Here is a 27,814-nt window from a genome sequence, read left to right on the forward strand (position 1 = left end):
TTAATAATAGACACGCCACTAAACGTTGATAAGGAAGTCTGTAGAGATTCTCAGTCATTCAGGTCATGGTTGTCCCAAAGGTGCTTTTTCAGGAGGTAACTGGACCTCCTTATTTTTTCTCTGAAGATATATCTCGCTTCTCATTCAAGAAGCTTCTTCAGCTCTGACAGGATAGTGGGGAATAGAAGGATTTATATTCCTTGCAGGAACCCTTCTATTATATTGTATTGATAAGGAACCTGTTAAAGAGTTTGCAGCAATTCAACCAGCACACTTGTAAATAATTCAGCAGGATTCATTTATAGATGAAACTTCTTTGTACACAATAATATAAAGCATGATGCATGTATATAATACCCATGCAGCTCTTGCAACATGGTAGCAAATACAAGAAGCTAAAGCCAGAACCAGAACTCAGACTCTCTCTCTCTCTCTCTCACACACACACACACAAAACCTGTTAAGCTAAGCCACGTCCATCTCACATGGCTCACAACAGATCCTGTTTCTTAGTTCCCATTGGCTGACTTGTTATGGCTATCCCAGCTCATAATTTCTTATATACTGACAGAACCACCCACAAAAGTGGCAAGGAGATAGTGTGTCATTCGCTATTATGACTAGAATGGTTTACCTTACTGGAAAAGGTTTAGCTGTGGCATCAAAAAGGTAAATAAAAAAATCAATCCAGATTTAAATATACAACAGCACTTTTATTGCAACAATTGCTTGCAAGTTAAAATGTGGTTGGCAATTTTATGAGATTCAAAAGATGTTCTGAACAAAAGCAAGTTTTATACGTCCACATTGGCTAATATGAATATCTTACAGATTAAATGTAAGCTTCCAATAGAAATTATGTAATGTAAGGAAAAGTGCAGTACAGCAAACAAATTTTATCTACTTAATACTGTATCTCCATAATTTAATATTCTCCAACAGGAACAATTTCTCAAATGACACCAGTGTTTTTAATTGAAAAACAATGCCCTGTTTCAGTTCCAGACTAAGAACTTTACCATATGAACAACAGTCAGCAAGAAAGCCCCACTGAGAACTATTTTGCTAGTTACTACATTTGGAGCATTGTTACACAAATTCCATTGGCAGCACCTGTATCTGAAGTTTTTTGTTGAGAAATTAAGCGAAATAAAGTCTACATTGCAGTCAGAATACTTCCAGCATCTAGATGTATTTTTTGAACCTTAAAAAGAAAAAAGAAAAATAAAATTATAGTTAAGTTCTATCCTACTTAATTAAAAAGTTTTCTGTGTGTATAGGTGGAAATTGTAGTCTGTTCAAAAATTTCAGTCTTTTTAATCAGTTGTTAAATTAAAAACAGCTTACATGATATTGTAAGACTATTTGTACCCCAACTTTTCCACAGAAAATCCCAAAAGTTTTTAAAAGTTGCTGTAAAGATTCTGAATTGGCCCAAATCCTTCATCCAAAAAATTCAATCTTATTTCATTGGGAGATTTTACCATCCCTGTTTTATTACCCCTCTATCCCAACATTTGATAACAGCCTTAAGCCAAATAAAACAGAAAAAATAAACATTGTTTTCCACCAAAAATGGGAGAAAATAAAATAAGCAATGATTCCTTCACCACTCACTTGAAAACTTTAAGCATAGTTTGCATAATTAAGCGTTTTAGTAAAGCAAGAATTTGCTAGTTTCCCTGAAAATACAATGTACCCTGAAAACAAGCCCTAGCCAGATTTTCATGCCTGCACCTAAGAAGCCCTACCCCAAAATAAGCCCTAGTTAAGCCCTGCCCATCTAATTTTACAAGGTGGGATGAGGCACATGCCTAAAAATCAAGCAAGGGTGAAGATGGAGCTGCCCTACGAGCCCCCACACCCGCTTACCTAAGGCAGAGGTGTCAAACTCAATTTTATTGAGGGCTGCATAAGGGTTATGTTTGACCTGGGGGAGCAGGGGTATGTGGCCAGGGTGGGCATGGCCAGTTCAATGTCACTCGTATCGGATGTCACCCGCCTGTGGTGACCCGAGCGCTCTGCCAGTGAAAACAGGCTCCTGAGCTCCGTTTTCAGCTGCGATGGCCTCCTGCAACCTTCTGTCAGCGAACATGGAGCTCAGGGCCGGTCTTTCACTGTTTCCAGAGTGGCCCCGCGGGCCAGATCTAAGCACTTCACTGGCCCCCAGGCCTTGAGTTTGACACTCGTCCTAAGGCATTAAATAAAACATATAGAGGGAAGCCATACAAAAGCCAAATCTAGTGCATCTGAAGTGAATCAAGACTTTTTTCATTTTAGTTTTTAGTCAAGGTGGGGCCCGCTTGTAGAGGTGGATCTTTACCTGTGTGATATAAAAGAGAGTGCACAGCAAAGAATTAGGTTGTGGGGAATAGTCTTCACTGCTGCCTTAACAGACAAGGTTGGACACTTTGGCAGAACCAGCTAGGGGAGGACTTGTGTAACGGAAAACAGCACTGATGTGTGGAAGAAAGCTCCTGTAATGATGGTGGAGAATGGAATAATTGAGGGCCCAATGCATACTGGAAATCCCGTTTGATTTTTGTCTCAGGGCAGGATATCCTCTGCCCTTTGTTAGGGGCAGATTGCTTTTTGGCTTGCTGATGGTACCAACAAGCTTGTGAATTCTATAAAATGGTGACCCGAGCACTGATCTTTCTGCCACCTAAGTGACTTTCAAGATACTGATTGACATATGTAAAAGCTCTACATGGTATATAGACTAGTTATCTGTGGGGCCATCTCTTTTCTATGCTTTCTACTCAACCTGTCAGAATTGACAGAGGCTGGCTTGCTGCAGATCCCATTGATTAAGCAATGCAATCTTCTAGGATACCGTAAGAAGTTTCTGTGGCACTTTCCTTCTGCAATATGCTCCCTGGAGATTTGTTTGACCTGCCATCTTATGGTGTTAGCAGTACTTTTTAAAAGCATACTAGAAACATAGATCTTCTCCATCCTAATGTGGTGCTGGGAAGTGTTTTTGTTTTTATCTCTGCAGCCAGTTTAATGTAGTGATTAAGACATCAGGCTAGAAACAGAACACAAAGCCAGCTGGGTGATTTGGAGCCAATCATTCTTTTTCAGTTCTGCAAACTACTTCCAAAAAACTTTATCCAGAAAACTGCAGGGATTTGTCCAGGCAGTCACCAGAAGTAAAAAACAAACAAAAAACCTCAAAGGCACATATGAGAACCGGGGTGGAGGGCAGAGTTTGATTGTTGTTCCCTCCAGAATGACAAGATATATTGAAATGTTATTGCTGACTTCATTGTGTGCATATTAAACTTCTCAGAATATTTAAAATCAGTCTAAAAATCAGATTAATAAATGTGTATATTTCTTCAGAAATTAAATATAAAAGAGATCAAGCAATATACTCACCAAGATATGCTATTAAGCAAGTATCTTGTTCACCTGTGCAGGTTATATTTTTGTCACAGTTAGCAATTGGACAATTGTAGCACACTAAAGCATTTCCTAAATAAACAAGGAAAAAAAGGAAGTAAACACAATGTTCCCTTATGAAACAGAATCCCTGTTAGAAAACAAATTATAAGCAGTCCTTTCTTACTGTTTTAACAACAGTTCAAAGTTTTAACAATGTTAAAAAACAGCTTTGCGAACAATACATCTATTTACAACTGTTACATCATCACTCACAGCTTCACAACTAGCTCCTGACAAGCATATTTCAGATTTCCAAAAATCTTGACAGGGAAACTGCACGGACATGTTCAGGTAGTTGCCAGGAGTCAACTATCTTTGACTCAAAGACACATACAAAAAAAAAAATCAAAACCAAAACCCAAAGCAGTTCCCTTGAAACCTGATCAGTAGGATTGCTCCAACAATTTGACTGGTTATAAAAAAGTTTCATACAACTCAAATCAATAATCTGTCATTCAAAGGGATATACTTTTTTCTATCATATTATCTGTATAATTCCAATCCATCAAACTAAAACTCAGTCAGCCCTTTGAATAATAAGCCACCTCTCCCTGTTCTATTCTGTTATTCTGTTATTGTTATTCTGTTTCAATTTCACTCCTTACCTGAATGGAGGAACAAAGCCAGAATAAAGGTAGTATTGATAGCAATGACTAAAAAGGAATTCATCTTCGTGTCTTCTATTCAACCTACATAATAAAAAAAATATGTTGTCCTATCAGATGTTCCAAAATAAACACAATCAAGCATTGGTATTTCTATCCCAAGCCTCAAACTTGTAAGGGGGGTGCACAATCATGCCTAACCTCCCTGTTCATTTGTCCCCATTTATTTGTACCTATTTCTTGTATTCTTACTCATGTTTACTTATACCTATTATCTTGTAAGCAATTGACAAATCAAATAAATAAAATGAACATTCTATACAGCATGTCATTATGCCAGCCTTATAAAACTTTTATAAGTGCTAATTAGTAATTTTTTTCCAGGCATGTGACAGAATATTCATGAAAGGCAACAACACTGAGACTGAAGAAAAAGTTTGTTACCACTAAAATGAAATATTACTTCTAAATTTGAAAGCACTTTTATCTTGTATATCAAATAATTAGAATTTATCACAACATGAAGAAAAATGTTTATGTACATAACTCGCTACTCCATTTCACTGATTCCAAAAGACACTTTTGCTGGAGATCTCTCACCATAGCTGTATCATTTAAATTGATTTTTATTCATTATCACATGGCACTTTTGTCCCATAACACAAAAATCCCAAATGAATACAAGCATTTTGTGAGCGCAACAGTACAAATGGCAATTAAACTGCACAAAACCACCTCTTTTCTATTGGCAAACAGAAAACAATATAATGCAAAGTAAAAAAAATGAACAAAAAAAAGAGAAAAAGCTAAAGCTAATTATCAACACTAATAACTATATATTTCCATACATTTCAGTGCTTTTTGCCACCACACCCATATATTGTGTCATACTCCGCTTTTTCTTAAAACTTCTCACCACTGTTTTTGTGGATGTATTAAATTCTTCTAGCCATATTTTCAATCCTCTCTATGCACATCCTCAACATATTAACAGTTAAGTGCTCTAGTCTATGTATGGCAAGGGTATGAAACTGGCAAACAAACTGCCAACTGCTATCCTTTATTAAAAAGTCACATGAAGGTAGCTAAAATTATGTCTATGCTGCAGCACCAAATTCAGATTTAAGCATAAGATAAACAGTTTAAGCCAGGGGTCTCCAACCTTGGCAACTTTAAGACTTGTGGACTTCAACTCCCAGAATTGTTAGCACTCCCACTACCACCACCTTTAGGCCTCAATTTTTTTAACGTACACTTTAGTTAATAAGTTTTAAAATGGCAATAAGCTACATAGCGATCACTGGAGCAAATAATTCATTTTGTGAAGGTTCCAAAAGGCCTTAAAACCTGGCTCTGCCAAGTGGCCTGGAACCCGGGTAGGGTGTGGTTAATGGTATTGGGGAAAGATTCTGCCTCTGCCTTTGTATCTTTCCCTTAGCCATTTTTGTTATTTTTAATGGCAATATTTATCATTTCCAGATGTTAAATGCAAGGCCATCTGATGGTGCGATGGCTGGCATATATAAATACAAGTTTTCAGAAATCGAGGAAGAAAACATTTGAACGTCCGATTTTTATTTTTTTAAAACGTAGAGTTCACGCAATTCGGATTTTCCCCTTGAAATACTTGCTGTTAATGAAAAAGCATCCTTTATTCAGATGCATCTTGTCTTTATTCTTTCTGCAAATAACTCAAGCCTGCCGTGTTTGTGTCTGCGGGCGTGTCCGAAGGTGCTGAGCGAAGATCCCGTTTTGCCGCCCATATAGGAAAGGAGCATTCAAGCTTTTACGTAGCTTAGGGTTCACCCAGTTTCCATCTGACCCAGGCATGTTATCTTTGTTTGTGGGGACGGGCGCCCGCACCTTTTGAGTGGAGCAACAACGCTGCGGGCGGCGACAAGGCGTCGCCTCCAGCTGTCGGTTTCGCGCGTCGATTAACAACTTTCTCTTTTTGGCAACAGAGTACAAATTGCTTGCCCGTTTCTACCTTTTCAGCGTTGGCTTGAAAGCGGCCATCCGCTTCCCCTAACTTTCTAAACTAAGCGCAGGAAACGAGGTGGAAAGGAGGAGGAGAAAAAATGCTTACGGCGTGGAGAGGAGGTTAAATTAGGTTTTCTGAATAAAACAAAGCAACCAGGCAGGGCTAAATCGTTTTTTTTCATCGTTTTGTTTTTGCCTCCCACTAATTCGCCATTTCTTTTGTGCCTCCTTGCTATTCCAACCCCACCTTAAATCCAAGCTAAAGCCCCGAGGATAGCTAGGGTCAAACTCCCTAGACAACCAACCTTCATGCGGCTGACTCAAGCTAGCAATCCTAGCGGTTTTCGAAGGAGCATTGGAGAAACCAACTCAACCAAGCGCACAGGCCCGACCAGAGGCCTCGTTTTTCAAAGGGGAGACAACAGCTACAATGCTTACCAGGCAAATGGAGACAACCAGACAAGACGACGACTCAACGCCACGTGACAAAAAAAAACCCACGTCTGACTCCACCGAAGCTTCCCAACTCACGTCTGGCGACTTCAATTCGGGAATGTAACATGTATGGCTCGGGCGAGGCGGAGCCAACCTAATGCTGATTTTCAATTGGCCGGTTTAGAGGTTTCCCGGTCCCCGATTCGCTATATGGTCATGGCGCTCGTAGAATAAAGAACAATCCCTTGGTTTTCAGCTGAAGTGTTGAGCCACAGGGGGATATTTCTGAGATTAATCACGAGGAGAGTAGTACGTAATAAGAGGAATATCACCGAAGGGGGGATGGGAACAGCATGTTTCAGTACATTTAACCGTTTTATTCCGGGTGGGGTGGGGTGTATGTATGTGTATGACAGTTACAGTAAAGCAATAGGAAGGGGAATCCCAAAATACTTGCTCTTTTGCGCGACCCTCTCGCAAGTGTATTCGGAAGCTACCACATGATATGCTATATTGCTCCATCGACCGCGCCCAAGAATTTGTGATAAACTACATATTTAGGGGGCGCTCAGAATATGTAGCAGATTCGGGTTACATTCTTAAGGAGGCTTATCTATATGTGCTTCGGAGTCTGATCCGGAGCAGTTTTAGAAGAACTAAACAAAGATGACCCAATACACCACCATTCCCCCCCAAGATACTTTATTCTGCATACAAGTAATGTGAATTAGATTTTGAAAAAATTCTAATAGTGCTTTAAGCAGGAACACCTTTGTTTCAAATGCCACAACATATTAACTGCATAAGACTTTAAACGTATAAAAACTTTATTAGAAGAGAGCTTTTAAGTGGCAAAAAAATATGTTTACCATTCTGTATTTTCATTTTCTATCTTGGGTTTAATGCCAGAAATCATCAACATCATTTAAAAGACCACACAAACAAGTGTAAACTTGTTAAATGACAAATAGATGTTGTGGTATGCAAGAATAGGTACTGTTAAATGCAAAACTGTAAGCAATGAGAACTATATTCTTTTTTTTCCTTTGGTAATTTGATAATTTTTAGCTTTCTACTACCAACAAGTGAACTGCATTTCAATTTTCTATATTAACACATTAAACTCACTCTAGTCTATTTAAACTTTTGTCTTTTTATCATTTGTAACCTAATACCTTATATTATTGCTTAATTATTATAGAATCTTGTATTATTGCTTAATTATAATTACAGCCTGTTTCCCTTGTATCAGGGTCTTGTAGGTGCAGTCATACTGAACACATCCATGCTAAACACATCCATTTTGACCTGATTTTTCAAACCTGTCACAACGTTTTTGCTGACTGAAGTCCTTGCTTGAATAGACAAAATGTACCTCACTTAAGAAGGTTGAGAGGAAACTTGTAAGTCTTGAAATAGCATGGGACAGAGTTTCCCTATTAACAGATTTTTCTCCAGTTTTAATATCTCTTTTTCATGGATTCACTCCCCCCCCAAAAAAACTCATTTGGGCCTTTCTAGAATCTCCTAATTAATTTTTTTTTCTTAAAAACATTTTGGTAGTTCCCATGTTTCTAACTCCATGCTTCCAGTACCATTAAAAGAGCGATCTTATGTTATATATCAGATCCCACTGAATTTATACAAAGATATTTTGCTGCTCCCATATGGCCATTAGCTCTGTTCTTCTGGTGATTTCTCCTTTAGTTGCTGGGAAAAGCAGGATGTAATCCAGGAATGTTTTTTGTTTTGTTCTGAATTGTTTGTTTGATAAGGTGAATACTGACCTGATGAAAGATTGCAAGTCTTTTATGAAATTGATATTCCCATTGGTAAGTAGACATTTGGACTTTTTTTTAATCTAGAGTCTGCAGAACATATCTTTCTTTCTCATTTATTGTCCCACGTGTACTTTGCTATTTTGTCTGATCTTCTCATCGGTGTAACAAGATGAACAAGTCTGTAGCTATGCATTATCAGAAATAGCAATCAAAATCTTTATTTTCATTTTTGTCTCCTTGCAGGACTATTTCAAATATAAAGCTGGAAGAAGTCAGGAAGGAACTGGACGAAAGCAAAGTATTTTTTGCTAGCTCTTGGGAACTATCCTAGTAGTGGAATGCAGATATTATACAGTAGATGATACTGTATAGATGGAGGGTCTCAAGAAATTGGAAATAAATCTTTTATTTTCCTTTATCCCCCTTCTCTACTTTTGTCAATCACCTCGGTTCAATTCATCCATTCCTATAGCCTTCCTGCTTTCTCTCAGTCGTTACTCAAAAAGTAACTCAGCAACAAAGGTGAAATGCTATGGGGTAAATGTTGTGGGAGATATCTAATCTGATACTGACATATGTTCCTCTTGTCTTAAGATAAAAAAAATATCATGGGGCTGCAGAAGGCTGAAAAAAGAAGAAAGATATAATAGATTTGAACTTGTAAAATGGATATGTATAATGAATATACAAATGCATAGTTAGAAATTCATGTCTAGCTATGAACAAAGGTCTAAAATGTATGTCAGCAAGTCAAAATTGACATCATTGAGGCTGTTTTGAAGAGTGTGAAAGTAATATTTCATAGGGTGAAGATAGTTACATGTTATCCTCTGTGGGAAGCTTGGAAAACGGGGCCATACTTTTATGCTGTTGATGCTACACTCCAGTTCCCTCAGTCCTATGTATCTCAGGGAACTTGGGCTAGATTCAGCATTAACATGAAATTACCTACATGCAATGCTTAAAGAATATTGACCTGCTATAACATACCTTCTATAACATATATCACAATCAAGGTGTTCTGACTTAGGCTTAATAGAATCACAAAACAGACGCTTTGTCCTGCAAAAATCCCTTTTTATTTGATTAATGTGAATTCCTTAGCATTCACATCCAGAAAAGTTCCAGCAATAAATATTTCAAGATTTAATTGCAACAATAAACCTTATCAGTCCTTGGATAGTTGCCAGGCCAAGAGCTTCTAGTCGCAACATTATACAATGAAATACCTGGCAAAGTGGCTCTGCAAGGCACAAACTCATCTAAGCACATCTTCACAATTAATTGTCTCCTGCAAACACGACTCCCCGTTTGCTCTTATTTATTTCCTATGGGAGGGGCCATTCAATGTCCACTTGTGCTTTTAGTCCCAAGTCGACCCCGTTCCTTAATTGTTCCCTTCTCCTGACAGCTCTGTGCATTTGCGCATCGGGAACAGGTGCCAGCTGTTCTTCTGCCTCACTTATCTCCGACTCTGAAAGTAGTTGATAATTGTCAGACTGCCCTGGCCCCATCTCTGCCTCCGATGCAGAGCACCCATCAGAGCCTTCCCCAGACACCAGAACTGGCCCATGTTCCTCCCCAATCTCATCAATGTCCAAGTCTGTTGCCAGCTCTGCTGGCCGCTGGTGGGCCACAACACAAAGAATGGCAGCATTTGTGAAGGTTTTAAGGATCACAGACCTAGCACACAGAACAGCATTGATTAACTTAAAAAAAGTCAGTGATGCCTGTGTGATGGAAGTGTGCCCCTGAGTATGTTGAAATTGTGCTTTACAAGTAGGATACACCCATCAGACAGTCAACCCACCTGCCCCACCCACCTTTGCTGCCCTTTGGCCAAGCCTCACCACTTACTTGAGGAGGGTTTTCTCGCTCGTGCGCGCCTTCCTGGCCCTGCCACAATTAGCCAGGGATTGTGTGAAAAGGAAGAGGAAGGTCTTTGGGAAGCCGCTCGCTCCTCAACCAACCCTTGTGCAGCACAGTGAAAGATAACTGATAACATAATCAGAGTTGGAAGGGACCTTATAGGTCATCTAGTCCACCACCCCCCGACCAAGCGGGAGACCCTATACCATTTCTGACAAATGGCAGTCCAATCTCTTCTTGAAGGTCTCAAGTGATGGTACTCCCACAACTTCCAAGGGCAAGCTGTTCCATTGGTTGATTGTTCTCACTGTCAGAAAGTTTCTCCTTATTTCCAGGTTAAATCTCCCCTTGTTCAGTTTCCATCCATTATTCCTTGTCTGGCCTACAGGTGCTTTAGAAAATAGCTTGACCCCCTTTTCTCTGTGGCAGCCCCTCAAATATCGGAGGACTGCTATCATGTCTCCCCTGGTCCTTCTCTTCACAGGACTAGCCATGCCCAGTTCCTGTAATCATTCTTCATATGTTTTAGTCTCCAGGCCCCTAATCATCCTGGTTACTCTTCTCTGTACCTTTTCTAGAGTCTCAACATCTTTTTTATAATGTGGTGACCAAAACTGGATGCAGTACTCTAAGTGTGGTATTGCCAAGGCTTTATAGAGTGGTATTAATATCTCACTTGATCTTGATTGTATCCCTCTGTTAATGCAATTTAGGATTGCATTAGTTTAGAATTAGACAGAGAGAGAGAGAGAGAGAGACAAAGAGACACAAAGAAAAAGAGAGAAAGAAAAAGAGAGACAGTGACACACAGAGAGACACAAAGAGAGACAAAAAGAGAAACAGAGACAGAGACACACGGAGACACACACACACACACAGAGGCAGAGAGAGAGAGAGAGAAGAAAAAGAGAAAGAGAGAGGGAGGGAGGGAGGGAGAAAGAGAGAAAGGTGAACAAGGCCAGGTGTGGCAAGAGGTGGCTGGGAGGGGAGGGGTGAGGCAGGGCCAGGCTGGGCAAATAATTTAGAACTGGTTCCCTGATCTAATGACTGGCTGGGTAGACGTGGCTGGGTGGGTCATGTGACTGGGTGGGAATAAGTGGCGTTGAGTTGGCCATGCCCACCCAGTCACACTGGTTGTTGAATGCTTCCAGTGTTTTCTTTTCTGTGGGAAACGGGTCCAAATGGGTCTTTGAAGTGTTTAAAGTTGCAGACCCCTGCCTTAAGGTATATAAGTCAAGAATATTGAATGGGAGGTGTGCAATCAGTCTCAAGCCATCCCCTTGACTGCTTGTCTGACTGACCCTCATTGCAATGTGATTCAAGTAAGTGATTTGTGTTTGGTATGCTTTAAATTCTAATAAACCTCTGAATTCTAAAGTGAGACATTTTGTAGTATGCTGTCTGTTCAATTGTTATTAAGTGCAGCTATGCTCATAATCAGGTTTTCCCCCCCCCCCGCCTCTAATGAACAGTGATAACAGAAGAACCAGATAAGAATTTGACGGAGGGGGGGGATGTGCAGCATTCTGAATGAACGCTATCCTGGAGAAGAATATTCTACTAAGTCACATGAATGGATGGGTGAGCACAAAATGATTGATCAAGCCATTCAGAAAAATTCACCATTATAATTATAATGGTGAATATTTCTCCTTAGTTTCATATGAATATGTAAAACTGTAGTATAATTAGGACTGGTAGCTCCTTGATGATTTCAAATTAAAATGATCAATAGAGACAACAATGAAACGTATAGGACATGAAAGTGATTACAAAGTTCATATCCAAATTCTGCAAGGGTCAGGATTAGAATGGAATTAAGACTGTAATCCTATATTCAATGGAGATTTTCTTCCAAATATATAGGATCTGTAGGAGGTGTGCATAAGTGCACCAACGTGCCTACTGTCCCTATCCTATTGTTTCTTTTATTTTTCTTATATGTATCCATGTATTCATAACTATGTTTTTACTTATACCTATTATCTTGTAAGCAATTGACAAACCAAATAAAATAATTAATAAATATTTCAATATACCCATATGGCTATAGCTCTGTTCAAACGTGATGTCTCTTATTTTGATAAAATCAGCATGAAAAACTCATTTTATGTGTTTCAATTGGGAAAGCTTAAATTTGCCCTGAAAATTATGTGCAAACATAGTTTTTTGCCTTAAAATTAGGCTATAAATAAGGGTGGAAGAAGATTCGTCTTTCCATCCTCATATTTAGGAAATGTCTGCAAGAAAACAAGCAAGTTCAGAGAGCACCAAGGACTCCTCAAGAGTGGACTATGGACTATATGACTATGAAATAAGTAATTTCAAAATGATTTTTAGTGGATAATTTCTACAATATCCAGAATCCAGGTACTGAAGCACCCAATCTAGTAGAGAGGAGCGATCAAGTGTGAAGCTAGCCTGGAGACCCTCAGCAACTACAAAAAGTCAAGGGCCAATCTCCCCTAAGTTCCTGGGGCCTTATATAATTATTTACAAGAGTAGGCTGACAGACTAGGGAGATTCATGCGTAATAGGCAGAACATAATAAAGTAATTAGCTTGAACTCTTGTTTATGTGGGTCTGGTGCCTGACAGATATAAAGGAAACCATTTTTAACATAATAATATTGGCTTGATGTAGGCTCCATAATTAATCAGGGCACTGATAGAGGTCACATCCATTTCCAGTTAGTCGCAGCTTTCTCCTGAGGGAAGGGACAATGAAATTAGAAATCTTTCTATCATCTAAAAATAAACACCTCCCCACTGCTGGTTTTTAAAGAAATTTCCTCTTTTACATGTTTAATATTATAAAACATGACCACCATATAGGATATAAATCCTAGAAATTGTAGAATAAGGTGCTATTCATCTTGGTACTTCTAATTGGGTTTGATCAATTCATATAATTGTCAATCAGCATAAGAATTATAAGACTGGAAGCCCCAAACCTTTGAAAGACATTAGGTTGAAAATGGCTGTGTTAAAATTCCTAGATGTGCTTATTGAACTAGACCCGTCCATTGTTCACTAGGATCAGTATATCAATATGCCAAGGATCAAGTGGACCAAAAAGAGGTAGACAAAGGAAAGAGGAATTGGATGCTAGTTAGATGGGAAATACTTTTCTTTTTGATTTCTCTATTTCCCAACACTCAGGTTCATTGCAATCACATATGGTGCTTATCTGTTAGTTGGCAGTTAGCAGATTGTTGTCTTCTTTTGGGTTTTTTTGTCAGTTCTAACAATCTGTATACAGAGCCTACTAATTCCTTCATTTAATTAGTGGGGAAAAGTGAAAAATCTTTGCCCATCAGCTTTGCCTCCTTTGACCATATTAGTTCCCATATAATAATGTTACAAACTACTGATCTTAAGATAAAAACCACAGGATTTATACATACAAAAGCAAAGCCAGGGTTGTCTCAGGAATCTTTATACATATTTTGTAAGTAGAACATATTGCACATAGTTGTTTCAATACTTTTTTAAGATACCAACAATTCTAGATACATGGGAAAATCTGCAAAAGAATGTTAACTATTGTCCATATATAATATACTTTTAAAATGTGCCTATCATAGGAAGTACTCTGTTAAGTAATACTTTTCAGTGTTTCTCTATTAAATAAAGTCTTCACAGAAAACAATACAATGAAAAAGAGGAATTAGACTTTTAAATTAAGCTCTGTCAATATTAGGTTCTTTGTGTAAACGTGCTAAGGAATAGAAAATAAGTTTTGAATTAGCAAAGCTGTGTAGTTACTGAGTATACTAAATAAAGTGCCACATAAATGAGTTCTCTGCAGAGTAGTTAGCTTAACACCTGGATAATAAAGATTGCAATAACATGCAATAGCATGTTAAACAGATAGAAGGTCAAATCTGTCAATGTAGGACTATAAACAGCGGGATCCTACAACCATTTGTCTTGGTAACCTCTTAAACATGTTTATGATGAGCTTGCATTAAAAGTGAGTTGTGAGATACAGTATCCATCTTTACTGATAAACATGCAGCTGTTGAACTGATAAAGGAAAAAAAATACAAATTTGCTTCCTTAACAAATTGCCCAGAAATATAAATAAGCATTTTCGCTTCCATGGATTAACCAGAGATTAAATATTAAGGAGAAGATTCAATTGTCAAAGACAATCAACATGCACAGAGTGTGAGAGTACTTTCTTAGGTTTTCCATTTTTACACATTTCTTCTCCATTTCTTTTTTGGTTTAGCTTTAACACTATTCTGGTTAAAAAGACATTGCTTCTTCAAATAGCTTTAGTTGCTCCAGTAAAAGTGCTTGTGTATCTGGGGAGAACTGGGTATATGCAGAGAACATATTACTTTGAATCTCCATATTATCGGGACATCATCCAAACCACAATCACTGCCGAAATACCAAGGGGAGTGGTACTGATGAGGAGGTTCGGACTCTTATTGCAGAAATCTCTTTGGCAGCAAAGGTGTCTAAAACTGTCAACGCTAAACTCCTCGGCTACAATATCTTTACTGCATTTTGACATTTTCCAGCACCTGTATGTTCTCAAATTCACTGTAAAGAAAATCAAAATATAGATTGAGATCTATTTTACTTCTGATGAAATACAAGCAAGAGATGCATTTTTACACAAAGAAAATGCACCTATTTTGCCACTAAAAATTTAACACAGTACGTTATTTAAAATAACAGTTTAAAAACAAACCATTTCCTTGATTTGCATTATCTTCCTTTCCCAATATTTGTCTTACCATATGTAGATCCAGAGATTAGCACACTTCTCCTAAGAGAAGTCCATAAATGTTTTTAGAAGGACAGTAATTGAGTAGAGCAGGAATGTCAAACTCGCAGCCTGTGGGCCAGATGCATCACGCACTGGCCATGCCCATACCCGGTTTAGCAAATGGGAAAAAAGTCATGATACATCACATGACGCCGCCATGACAACATGAGTTTGACACCCCTAGAGTAGAGGTTGCTGTAGGAACAAGAGACAGAAGCAATTTTCATTGCCACATATACAGTGGTGGGATTCAAATAATTTAACAACCGGTTCTCTGCTCTAATGATTTCTTCCAACAACCAGTTCACCAAATTGCTTAGAAATGTAATAACCGGTTCTCCCAAACTGATGCGAACTGGCTGAATCCCACCACTGCACATATACCATTTTCCTTAGTGTTCTGGAAGGTTTCCAAGTGTTCTGGGAATTCCTTTCGGGGGGAAAAAGGAGTCGGTAATACATAATTTTTTCTTTCCCTCAACCTTTCTCCAGTAGAGGCATCTCACAAAAACCTCTGCTGTATTGGAACCACCCAAAATAACTTAATGGTTTCATAACATCTTTTAGTTTTAAAGCACAAGTATAAAAGTTACCATCTCTGCTGCTCAAGATTAGAAACTGCAGAGTTAACTTGGCTATAAGCTTTGACTAGTTGCAAGAATGGTACTTTAATTTTGTTTTCTATAGATTGAGAGATCTATGAAGAAGTTGCTGTATGGACCATTGGCATATAGGAAGCATACATTATAGAGCTGAATAAGCATGTTTCAAAAAGGATTCAGAAAGACTTCAGATCTCAAATGGGCATAATGCTTCTCTATTTATTCAAGCAGCCCATCCTCTGTGCAAGTTTGAAAACAAGTTGCAGCTCCTTTAAGAATTATATTATGAATCAACTATATTTTGCCCCAAATCTTCCAATTTCTGCCTTGCCAATTAGGGCACAAAGTATCACAGAACAAAAGCCTTTAGAGCAGTGGTTCCCAACATGGAGCTCACGCCCCACAGGGGGGCAACTTGATTTTTAATGTGGGCAATTCAAAAATGAGCTATTAACTGAATTTTTTATAGCCTGCTAATTGTTCTTATATATTTGTGACGAAACAGCTGTGTTTCATTTATCTATTGTTGTTTGCATTTCTTAGGGCCTGGTCTGAAAAGGATATCCCAGCTTGGGGGAGGGGGAGGAAGCAACTGCCAGCCAATCAGAGGTGTTCCCACTAAGGATCATGGGACTGGCAGTCCCTCTCTCTCTCTTTCCTGTGGGCTTTGCTGCTGGATGGTTGCAGGGAGAGCTGCTCTGTGGGGAGACAGAGTGGATGGCTGCTGGGGGAAGCCCAGCAGTGAGGATAAGAACCAGGTTTCCTCTGCATGAATAGGAGTTCACTTTTTAAATAATTATATGTCAAAGCGGGATGGGCATCAGGATTTTAGAGATGCTTAGATGGGGCATGGCCCAAAAAAGGTGGAGAACCACTGCTCTAGAGAGAACTTTCTCCTGTTATATTTTGTTCCCTGATTGGCAGGGAAGCTTTGATTACTGCGACTAGTTGAAAGAAAAGCAATCTTATCAATGTGTATTAGTGACTGTTTTCTGGTACCTCTCCCAATGGAAAAGAAGGTGGCTATGTACAATGATTTTACATAATTCATTCTGTTTTATTTCTCATGGATGCTTGCAGGTGCTCTTTCTATAGAATTTCATTCTTTTACTAAGTTCATTTGTACTTTTGTAATAGTAACATTTGTTGGCATTACATTTCTGGAGGGACTCAAGTAGAGGTGGTATTCAGCAGGTTCTGACCAGTTCTGGAGAACAGATAGCACAAATTTTGAGTAGTTCTGAGAACTGGCAAATACCACCGCTGAAAGGTCCTGCCCCCATCTATTCTCTATCTCCTGACTCCCAGCTGATTGGCTGGGTCTTCTTTTGTTGCCCTGCCCCGGAGCTGGAAAGCAGGTTAGTGGGATGGGGAGGAAATGGGACTTTGCAGTAACCTTCCCCCAGGAGTGGGGAGGGAAGGGCAAGGAGTGAGGTTCAGATCTGGGAGATGGATGACTTCAGGAATAGAAAATTCAGATAAAAAAGACTGCAATTTACAGGAAACCGAGAAGGTCAAAGAATCTGAGCATTGTTGTTAAACTAGGTTAGGGATATGACTGAACTAATAATTTTATTAACATTGGAGGACAAACATTAATCTATGGTAGCAAAAAATCAGGAGTCTAGGAGCACTTTTCCCAGCTAATATGTTTTACTAAAAGGGATAAGCTTTCGGGAACTCCTGTAGCTTGCAAAAGCCTTTTATGAACGCCTTTTAGTAAAAATGTGTTAAGTCAGAAAAAGTTGCTGCCAGATTCCTTCTGGTAATTTTGTTAAAAATCCTAATGAGACAAAGAGCCTGATGGGACACAAGGGAAGTGCTAAGTGCCCATAGATGTTGATTAAACAATTTTAGTAATTTACCAGGGTGCATTATTTAGGATAATTTCCAGCTTCTGCAGATTGCTTTTTCTACTGACTATACAGGTAGTCCTCGACTTACAACCACAATTGAGCCCAACATTTATGTTGTTAAGTGAGACATTTGTTAATGAGTTTTGCCTCATTTTACAAACTTTCTTGCCACAGTGATTAAGTGAATCACTGTAGGTGTTAAATTAATAATATAATACAGTTGTTAAGTGAATCTGCCTTCCCCATTGACTTTGCTTGTCAGAAGGTCACAAAAGGGGACCACATGACCCTCAGGACATAAATATGAGTAAATTGCCAATCATCTGAATTTTGATCACATGGCCATGGGGATGCTGCAATGGTCACAAGTGTGAAAAATTGCCATGAGTCACTTTTGTCAGTGGTGTTGTAATTTTGAAAAGTCACTAAATGAACGGTTGTAATTTGAGGATTTCCTGTATTCAGCCATCATCAGTGTTATAATGTATGAGTATGCTTGAAAAAGCATTGTACTATAATCCTTTAGTTTTAGAATTTTTCCTTTGGCAACTGTTCCAACCATCAGGCCTCCAAGCAGCATTTTGCCTTTTTTTAAAATGTGACATACTAAGATTTGATGATGAACACGTGTCTTTTCTTAATAGGTAAAAATATCATTTCACTACCTAAAGTTTTTTTTTTTTTTTTTTTAGTTCAAAAGCTTAAAAATGATGTGTTGGAATCTGACAGGAAAACTTTGACAGGAACAACCTCATACTCACTAATTTGGGAAGAAATCACAACTTCACTCAGTAGAGCTTAACTTCTCAGAAGACATACGTACTTGTACCAGAACATATTGGTACGGAACATACATACACCCACATTCTGTTTATTTTTGCAGTGTATACATACCCATTCTAATTTGCAAACAAGCGTCGTCTTCCTCAGAACAGGTGAGGTTGCTTCTACAGAGAAAAGGACTTTGTTCACAGAAATAACATCGAAGTGCATAGCCTGAAACATAAACAGTATTTTTTTTAATCTGCTAAATTTATGTAGTACACCAATCTATTATCTCAGTAACTTAACAGTCTTGTTTGGCTATGGCTATTATCTAATCAATATTATTTGTTTATGTGCGTATATACATATGAGGACTAGCAGAATATTTGCTTAAAGCTGCCTTAAGACTTGAGCAAGAGACAAGATTGTGAAAGTGACCCAGATTGTGAAAGTTGAAAAAAATATGGGTTAAATCTGCTGAAATCTTCTGCTGTCCCTCCAGATATCTTATGTTATTTCTATAAAGGTTTTTGTTTAATTAGTCATTCAAGCAAAATAACTTTTTTAACCCTTCTTTTTTTTAAAAAAAAAAAGCACATGAATTTAGGAGATCAGTTGAAAAAGAACTATAGTGTCAGAGTGCACAGAATCATTAGAAAATGGAATTAGGAGCAGTTCCAGCAGCAGTAGTAGTAGTGTTTGTAGCAGTGAGAGTAGAAATGGAAGCAGAAGGTGTGGACATAATAGAAATAGAGAGCATCATGAATATGCTAAAGCATTCAGCTGTTCAGCTTTGAATGGGAAGAATGTCAGAGTAATGTTGATTTAATACAGTGGTTCCCAAACTTTTTCAGTCCACCGCCCCCTTGGTGCTACAAACTCATCCTTGGTCCCCCCCACCCAGGGTTCGGATTCAAATTTCTGTGGGCATGGCCTAATTTGAGGGCGTGGCTTACTGGTCGTGTGACTGGGTGCGCGTGGCTTGCTGGTCATGTTGACTGGCTGGCATGGTTTGCTGGCTGGGCATGGCTTGCTGGTCACATGACCGGGTAGGTGTGGTTTGGTGGTCATGTGACTGGATGGGCGCTGCCAGGTGACTGGCAAGCCAAATACAAGTGGTCCTCATTTAATGGCTGGTTGTTTAGCAAGTGTTCTAATTTATGAGTGGTTCCCCATAGCTACTTGACCTGTTTTTGGAGTTTTGACAGCCATGCACACATACACACACACTCTCTTCTAACCCTGCTGGGGCAGGTTATTGGACTAGAATCAGCAAAGCATCTCTGATTAGATTCTAGTAGTGAATAGAATCTAATCAGAGATGCTTTGCCAATTCTTGTTGATTTGTTTTATTTTTATTTCTTTATTTTATGTTATTGAATTGCATTGACGTGTGTCCCTTCTTGTGCACAATCCAGAAGCTTTTGTGATTCTTTGCAGCAAAAATTACTGACCTCTGGCTTTGCTCTACTTTTCAAATGTGCCGCCACTGCCACGTTTTAGGTGCCGTCCCCGCAGGTCCACCCCATTGAGCCTTGCTGCACTGGAGGGACCTACCCAAGTAAGTCCAAGTGGAGCGGTGCACCAAGTCCATGGGGTGACCCTGAGAGAGGGAAAGAAAGAGAGAGAAAAGAAAGAGAGAGAAAAAGAAAGAAGGAAGAAAAAAAGAAAAAAGGGAAAGAAAGAAAAAGGGACAACAAAGAAAGAGGGGGGGATGGAAGGAAGGGACAGAAAGAAAAAGAAATTAAGGAGGGAGGAGAAAGATAATGAGATATCTATTCTAGTCCAATCACCTGCTCCAGCAGGCCTAGAAGGGAGCGTGTGTGTGTGTGTGTGTGTGTGCGCGCGCACGTGTGTTTTCCTTGTAATTTACCAGTACATTTTGGTTTTGCCTTCTTCAGAATTGGCACTGTAATACATTGGGGAAAAGTATTTTTTTAGGGTGGAGATCTGGTCCAATGGATTCTGTTTAAAGCCTCAACAAAATGTGAGAGCTTCCTAATAGTCTTGACCATGTTTCGTCCACAAAACCTTTAATAGAAGCCAGATGTTTCAATGTGGAAAAGGGCCTCAGTCTAAACTAGACCTCATTTCAATCTAATGCATCAGGCCTCTCTCTCTCTCTCTCTCTCTCTCTCTCTCTCTCTCCCTCCCTCCCTCTCTCCCAAACCGGCTTTGCTCTACTTTCCTGATGTGCCTGTGGGGCCAGCGCTTTGAACATGGATGGATGGATGGATGGATGGATGGATGGATAGATAGATAGATAGATAGATAGATAGATAGATAGATAGATAGATAGAGACACAGAGAGAGACAGGTAGGTAGGTAGGTAGGTAGGTAGATATATTGGTAGATAGGTAGGTGGGTAGGTAGGTAGGCAGGCAGGTAAGCAGGCAGGAAGACAGACAGACAGATAGACAGACCTTTTTGATATATGTATGGATAGGTAGGTAGATAGATAGGTAGGTAAATAGATCTATATTGGTAGATAGTTAGATAGGTAAGTAGGTAGGTAGGTAGGTAGATAAGTAGGTAGGTAGCTAAGTAGATAGATAGACAGATAGATAGATAGATAGATATGTAGGTAGGTAAGGTAATCAGAAAAACAGGCAGGTAGGTAGGCAGGAAGGCAGGCAGACAGATAGACAGACAGACGGACCTTTTGGATGGATGGATGGCTAGATAGACAGACAGACAGAATGCGACAGCAGTGGCACTTTGAGAAAGTAAAGCAAAGCCGCCACCGCATTTGAGGCGCAGGCTCCAGAGTGGTGCAACAGTCAATGGGTGAGCCTGCAGTGCTGGCGCCTCAAACGCCCCCCTGCTGCCTTTTAATGCCCCTCTGCCAGCCCCCTTGGGAGCGCTAAGAGGCAGCAGGGGGACGTTCGAGGTACCGGCACCACAGGCTCACCCCATTGACTATTGCACTGGAGTGGTGCAAGGGGCTCAGTGGGGTGAGTCTGCGGAGCTGGCGTGTCAAACGCAGCGGTGGCACGTTGCGAAAGTAAAGCAAAGCTGCCTGCCCTGGGCTTCCTCAACCCTGCCCTGCTCCAGGAAGGAGGGAACAGCACCACCCTCTATGATGTGAGTGCCCTGGGAGGAGGGGCAGCTTGGGAGGATGATCCCTGGTGGGAGGGGCAGCCTGTGAACTTGCTGTCAGGCATGGCAACTACAAAGAGGAGTGGGCTTGGCTGAGCGGGATACTGGATATTGGGCATGTGGTCAAAGCCCCCCTTCCTCTGCCTTCCCCTAGGTGATCCATGGATGCCACTGATTGTTGCACCAGAGTGGTGCATCGGAGCTGCCGCATCCGAGGCGCCAGCTCCGGAGTGGTGCAACAGTCAATGAGGTGACCCTGCGGGGCCGGCGCCTCGAACGCCCCCCTACCGGCCCCCTTGCCTCTTAGCGCCCCCCTAAGGCATCCCACCCCCCCCCAGGGGTCAGTACCACCCAGTTTGGGAACCACTGATTTAATAGCTGACCAGCTGCTGTAATATTGCAATACTGTAGTGATGATACAATGGTAGCAATGAGTCAGCAGGGCTATCTGACTGCTACTGCTTTAAGAGGCTGTAATATGGGAGAGGTTCTGTGACGGTGTATCTCTCTCTCCGTGTGTGGTTTCTGTGGTGTAACTGATTATTGATGGCTGTTTGTTCAAGGCCAGTATCAAAGTAGTTGTATGTATGTATGCTTTTATAGGTATAAAACCACTGTATGTAAATACAAACCTGTGTGCTGTATTTGCTCCTGGGTTGTCTCACCTAGTCACATTGTGCGCACTCTGACATATAGCGATCTAGCAAACCATGAGATGAACTTTTTTTCTCTTGATAATTGACAAATAAATAATAATAATAATAATATTCAAAGCTTGGGCTCAACTAACTCTCCGACATTTGAACATTGTAAAAATAGACATCTGATTAAAATATTTATATATGAATAGCCAGATATGGGAAGGAACTCAAACTGCTTTCCTGGCCATCCAGCAGTTCAAACACCATACTGAGGCAGGATCTAGTACAACTTAGTATGGCCAGGTTGGCATGGCCAGCTTGTTGCCACCAGCTCGCCATCACCAAGTTGTCACAGGACAACTCAACATGGCCAATTTGTCACGGGGACCACTTGCCATGGATAGCTGAAGGGAGAGCTGGGCAGGCAAGCGAGCAGGCATCCATAGCCAGGGATCTCTCACCAGAGGGAGAACCGGCTGGGCAACCGAACAAGCAGGTGGCACAGCTCAGGGTAACAGCAGCAGCACCTGATGAACCACTGCGTCACCAAAGCTTTTAATATTGGTTGCCTAATGTTTCTATAGTGTCTCATATTTAAAGTTTCAATCCTGTTTAGCTAAATGCATCCTATATGCATTATTTAGAAGACATAGTATAGCACTTAAACATAAAATCTCTACAGCCTTTTATCCAGAAAGCATATTAATGGACTGCAGTAGGGGTAAATGCTCTTAGATACATCTAATTCTGTTTACAGAGAGTATTGTCTACTGTTTTACTTCATCCCAAAGTGGCTTGGACTATTCTCTTTACTAACAATGCAGAAATATCACAATACTTACCAGAACTGCAGGATATGGTTAGGAGAATGAATGCCGTTAGGAGAATGTATTTTATTTTGTCCATGTCTAGAAGGGAAATAATACAGAGAAATAATACAGCAAACTAGAGACAAATAAGAGCTAGATGCAGGAGAGATTTTATTTTATTTAATAGACAGTGACCAAACTGATAGGATTTTTCTTTTGTCTGTGTGCACATGTATAGTTGGTATGTCTGATTGAATTCAGCCCGAGCTTCAAAATAAACCGCTGACTTCTTTTTTCTTTGTCCTTTTGTTTCTTTCCGCTCCCTTTTAGTTCTTTAAGCAAGATTTTGATAATAAAACTTGGAACTCTTAATGAATTAGTGATGCTCATGAGTACTGATGGAAAAAAGATTGCCGCTTGCCTGGAGAGGAATGTGGGCAGTGGCAGCATTCATGACTAAGCATTTGCCAAGAATGCATTAGGATCGTGCTTGGAAGGTTTAAAAAGCTGTCACAGGAGCCAGAGGAACAAAAATTTTGCACCCCATGCATTTAGCAAGGCAATGTGCTTTATGAAAGGAGTTCCTCCATGTACTGTTTTTGCCCATTAAAATCTATCCCCAGAAACTAAAGTCTCTTCCCATCTGGCATTTTTCCACAGTTCTCAGTCAGCATGGTGAACAGATATCCTTTACTTTGCATGAAGTTGCCTAACTGGTTTTGCTGTTAGGATTGCAATATTATTTAGCTGGCTATAAGGCCTATTCAGTTCAATGGGATCTATTTGGATTAAAAATTCATTGGATTGCAAGTTGTTTTGGCTTCAGTGTAAATTAGGAGCACCAGTACATTCAAGAAAACTCTGAACTTGCAGAAAGATAAGAATGAATGAATGTTCGGAAGAAGAAAAAACCCCACACATACGCATATACCACAATTAAACATGAATGGAAGAAACAGCCCGACAAATATTCTGCATGAATGGAAATAGATATAGTTTAGGAGGAAAAATAAGAAAAAAGGAAGGTAAAGAAATTGCCATGCTATAGCCCCCACTTTTGTGTTTAGGGCCAATACCAATAAATGTTGCAATAACCTATCATCCTGATTGTGTGGAAGGTGGAATGTAAAGAACTAGCTTGCAAAGGTAATATCTAAAATAAAAATGTACTTTGCACAAAATAGCATAAACATGTTATAACTGGTTGGCTGATGTTCTTATTATCATGGCATGGGTATACCTAATTATAATTATTATCAGTAGCATGCTATCTGTGGCAGGGGTATACCTAATTGTCTCTAATAAAACTAACTAATCAACAGCTTCTCTATCATATTGATCTGCTTGCACACTGATTACATGCAGGGAACATGTATTGTTCCTTGCAACAAAATGTGCTTGTGCATGAGATTCAAATACTTGCTGACAACTTCAGTAATATATCTCATTGTTTCCTCATTCTGTTAACAGAGGAGAGGAATTAACAAAGGTGCAATATTTAGGAAACAATTTAAACTACCTAGAACAAGTTAAGAAGTCTCTGAATGCAGGAGGAGTGCACCTCTTCTACCGGAAGGAAAGATTTGCTACTGAGATACTGTTTACATTATCACAGGTGTTCAAGTTTATTTGTGGAAGCTTCACAAATGGAGATTTCCCACTAGCAATGTTCTGAGTGGGAGAAAAGAATATGTTTACAGCTGTTGAGGATTTTCATGGGTCTTAAGCCCATCCTCTTGTTAATTATTAAGGGGAGATGGTGGATAGGAAGTTGTTTTGCATTGCCCATATTTAGTGCATCAAGTCCGAATGGTATAAAAGTTATGACTTTACTATAGAATTTTCATGCATTGCCAGAAAAGTAGTTATGTCTCTATCAAAAAGAGGGGTGACTATTCACCTCAAAAATTCTATCCACTAATATACGGTTATATAAACTAAGAAACATTTAGAAATAATGCTTATAAACTAAGCGGGCAAACAGTGGTTTAGATCTTTTTCTAGTAAAAAGATTAAGGAAACACTGACCTCATCTGGTCACAAACATTTGATGCCCAGATGTTTATGCAGTCCTACAGGATTGCACTATTATTTAGCCATTTATGGTAATTAATAAGGATTCCTTTCTCACATTTTCATCAGTCAACTAGCAGATGACTTTGATAGTAGGGCTGTGCACGCATGTAATACATGTTACATAAATGGAAATCCTTTTATTACTTTCAACTGGCCATGTTCCAGTTTGTCAATAACTTTCCAAAAGGAGCAGTATGCAAAATTGGAGAGAACTACTGCATTCTGTTAGGGATGATGCTGGTGATGGTAATGAGGACTTTATTGCTCTGCTAACAAGTAAGGAAAAATAAAAAACGGAACAAGTGGGTGTGTATGTATATGTATGTATGTATGTATGTATGTTACAAAATAGAGCATCCTATATCTATATAGGGCATCTTATATCTATCTATCATCTATCTATCTATCTATCTATCTATCTATCTATCTATCTATCTATCTATCTATCTATCTATCTATCATCTATAAAGATTGGTTACAAAATAGAGCATCCTATATCTAGCAATGAAGTTCTCAAGAGAGAACATATTAATTTCTGCATTCCTGGCTAGAAATAATTTCATCTCATAATACAAAAAATATTCAAATCATAATCAGCACCTAATTTAAGAAGGCAGACCAATGCCAAGAGGCAAGACCTTTTTTAGAAGAGGATTTTGTGAAAGTCTATTGTCCTTCAGCATTACACATAAGGCAAACATTCGGTGCTTCTCTTGGCCAAAACAGGAGAGTCCCTTTGAGATGTCCCTATGCTGAAGAAATGAAAAGATGGAATATTGGTCTAGATTTAATAATATAGGAAAGGATGGAGTTTGCTCATATTGTGTTACTATTCCTCACTGGGTCTTGTAATGTGGATCTTGGTTTTTTTTTCCCCCCTTCACTTTTCTTGTCTTATGATGATGACAGTGGTTTAATTGTATGGTCATTGCATTTTTGTCTTTTGATATAACTAATAAAATCACGGACATTTTACATGCATTTGGAAGAGTCTCCAAATGCAGCAAGACTGCACATTACATTCAAAGCCTGCCCTCCCCCCCCCCCCCCAAACCAGTCCCAACTAAGGTGCCTCCGGTCAAACAGAATACTAAACGTCTCTGAAGGGCTTTGGCTCTTCAGAAAAGCGGGAGGAGCAGCATCTAAAATGTTATAAGGTACCATCCTCTCGCCTTCCGCGAAGGGACGACGACTGAAGGGGAAAAAAGGGAGGGAGAGAGGGGCGGGAGAGAGAGAGAGCATTCCTGCCCGAACGCGGCAGAAGATGTAAGAGAGCCTCTATGGATCGGGCCGTGCCAGATAGTTTTAAGCGCGACAAATGCGGTCCCAAAGCGTCACAACCCCGGCTCCTCCAATTTGGCCGGCTTCTCTTTCACCTCCCCCTCCACCAGCAAGCGTCCCTCTCCAGACTCCTCTCTGGATGCCCCTTCCCACATGCGATCGGGCTTAGAAAGAGGTTGGCGGGAAGCTCCTTTCGTGTCCGAACGAATCGCTCACCCGGGATGCTGCTTCAAAGGCGCGCCGAGCTGCTGAGCCGCAGTCCTCCCCCTGCGGCCGCCGCTAAATCCTGAAACCCGTACGGCTCTGGAGCACCAGCAAGCTCCGCCTTCGGCTCCCTACTGCCGGTCTGCGGCAAAAGCAGCTGCCAGCCTCACCTCAGCGGCCAAAAAGAGAAGTTACCTTTTTTTTTGTGAGTAAGAAAACAAATAAAATAAATAAATAGGAAGGGAGAGATCTGGCATTGGCCTTCCGTCTGCAAATAGTTAGGGAAGTTCCCCGTCAGTATCAGGACTACCTTCGGGCAATCTTTTCAATAAGAAGGGAGACTTCACTTTTATCAGTGTGGTTGGACTGTTTCTGCAGTCAGCAAAACGATATTCCGCCCGTTTCTAATGTACTCCAAAGAGTAGCAGCACACTGTCGCTATTGGTAATAGGGGAACATCAACCCCCACCCCCTGAAAATTATACTAATGGATGTATGCATTTTTAAATTCAGGGATATCTCTGGTATTTGTACCTGTCTCATTTGGGACAGTTTTCTTATCTATTGCTTGTGTTTACATAGCTTACTTAGAAGCCATGCCGTCCAAATAGGGCAAGTCAGCAAAGCAAAAATTCATAATATGTGAATCCATAATATAAAATTTAAAGAAAAAGAAAAGATGTAGAAGAGGAACTAGGATATGAAACACAAGGAGTGGGGGAGGGAGCCATGCTCTCTTCCCAGGGTGAGAGGAACTTGGGACTTCTTTTCTTTTTGCAATTCTTCTCTCTTTTGCTATCCCTTCTTTTTCTTGTGTTGCTTTCCAGGGATGAAAACATACAATGGTTACATGTTGCTTTTGATTGATGCCATGAGAAATATCCCAATTTTCAGCATCTTAGTTAGGTGTTTAGGATTAACTTTAAAAAAACTTCCAGTAGCTATGAACTTCAGTTTCTAGCAAGGGTCAGCCAGATGCCTTTGGGAGGGTCTTAAAAGGTAGAGACTCATTCAAGTCAAGCTCAATGCCTGGCGACCATGCACTCTGTGTAACTTACTTGGCAACAGTAAACAATTGATTTGCCAAAGCTGACTTTTGGAATATTAACCAGCCTGAGCTTATGTTACATTTTTGGAATCAATCAAGGCTAATGAGATAGGGACAATTTCGAAGATCTTGCCATGCATGTCAATATAGCGCTACTGTTATAGGTATTTAATCAGAAAATCTTTGTTCAGTGAGTCCAAGGGGGTCAATTTACACTCTTGCACATTGAATACCATATTCCAGGAAACATCAAAGATTTGTCAATGTCTGAGATGAAGGACAATATGGCACTTTCCCACTTTCATGCCCGGCAGTTAACTGCATTATACTCCATCTAAAAGGATGAAGCTAATTTGGAGTGCTTGGGAAGGGCTATATAACAATGTACAGCAACACTGTGTCACCACACTATATCCTCTACTCATAGGTTATGCTTGCGGCAGCTGTTTAGCCTGGTGCAGAAAGTTTGACATCCATACATGAGGTATCACACTGTGTGCTTGTGTGTGCCTTCCAGTCAGTATTGAC

At 39.9% G+C, this 27,814-nt stretch overlaps 2 protein-coding genes across 4 annotated transcripts; both read right to left on the reverse strand.

Moving 5' to 3' along the window:
• Positions 1-692: 692 nt before the first annotated feature.
• LOC113440480 (CD59 glycoprotein) lies at positions 693-6,570 on the reverse strand. 3 transcript variants are annotated; one of them, XM_026706902.2, is made up of 4 exons: positions 6,474-6,570; positions 4,056-4,139; positions 3,385-3,480; positions 693-1,204 (listed from the first exon to the last, which is right to left on the reverse strand). In XM_026706902.2, exons 2-4 carry the CDS (start codon positions 4,117-4,119, stop codon positions 996-998), a joined length of 369 nt encoding a protein of 122 aa, XP_026562687.1. In that variant the 5' UTR covers positions 4,120-4,139; positions 6,474-6,570; the 3' UTR covers positions 693-995. The 3 variants fall into 3 exon arrangements, with proteins under 3 accessions (XP_026562687.1, XP_087777444.1, XP_087777445.1); XM_087921318.1 differs by having other exon boundaries at positions 4,056-4,127; positions 6,459-6,570; XM_087921319.1 differs by having other exon boundaries at positions 6,341-6,570.
• Positions 6,571-13,510: 6,940 nt separating this feature from the next.
• LOC148128156 (CD59 glycoprotein-like) lies at positions 13,511-26,402 on the reverse strand. Its single transcript, XM_087921288.1, has 4 exons — positions 26,251-26,402; positions 22,711-22,776; positions 18,258-18,359; positions 13,511-14,676 (listed from the first exon to the last, which is right to left on the reverse strand). Exons 2-4 carry the CDS (start codon positions 22,772-22,774, stop codon positions 14,483-14,485), a joined length of 360 nt encoding a protein of 119 aa, XP_087777414.1. The 5' UTR covers positions 22,775-22,776; positions 26,251-26,402; the 3' UTR covers positions 13,511-14,482.
• Positions 26,403-27,814: the final 1,412 nt, after the last annotated feature.

This window comes from Pseudonaja textilis, chromosome 1, assembly GCF_049901715.1.
Source record: "Pseudonaja textilis isolate UNSWEBS1 chromosome 1, rPseTex1.2, whole genome shotgun sequence".
NCBI classification, from domain to species: Eukaryota; Metazoa; Chordata; class Lepidosauria; order Squamata; family Elapidae; genus Pseudonaja; species Pseudonaja textilis.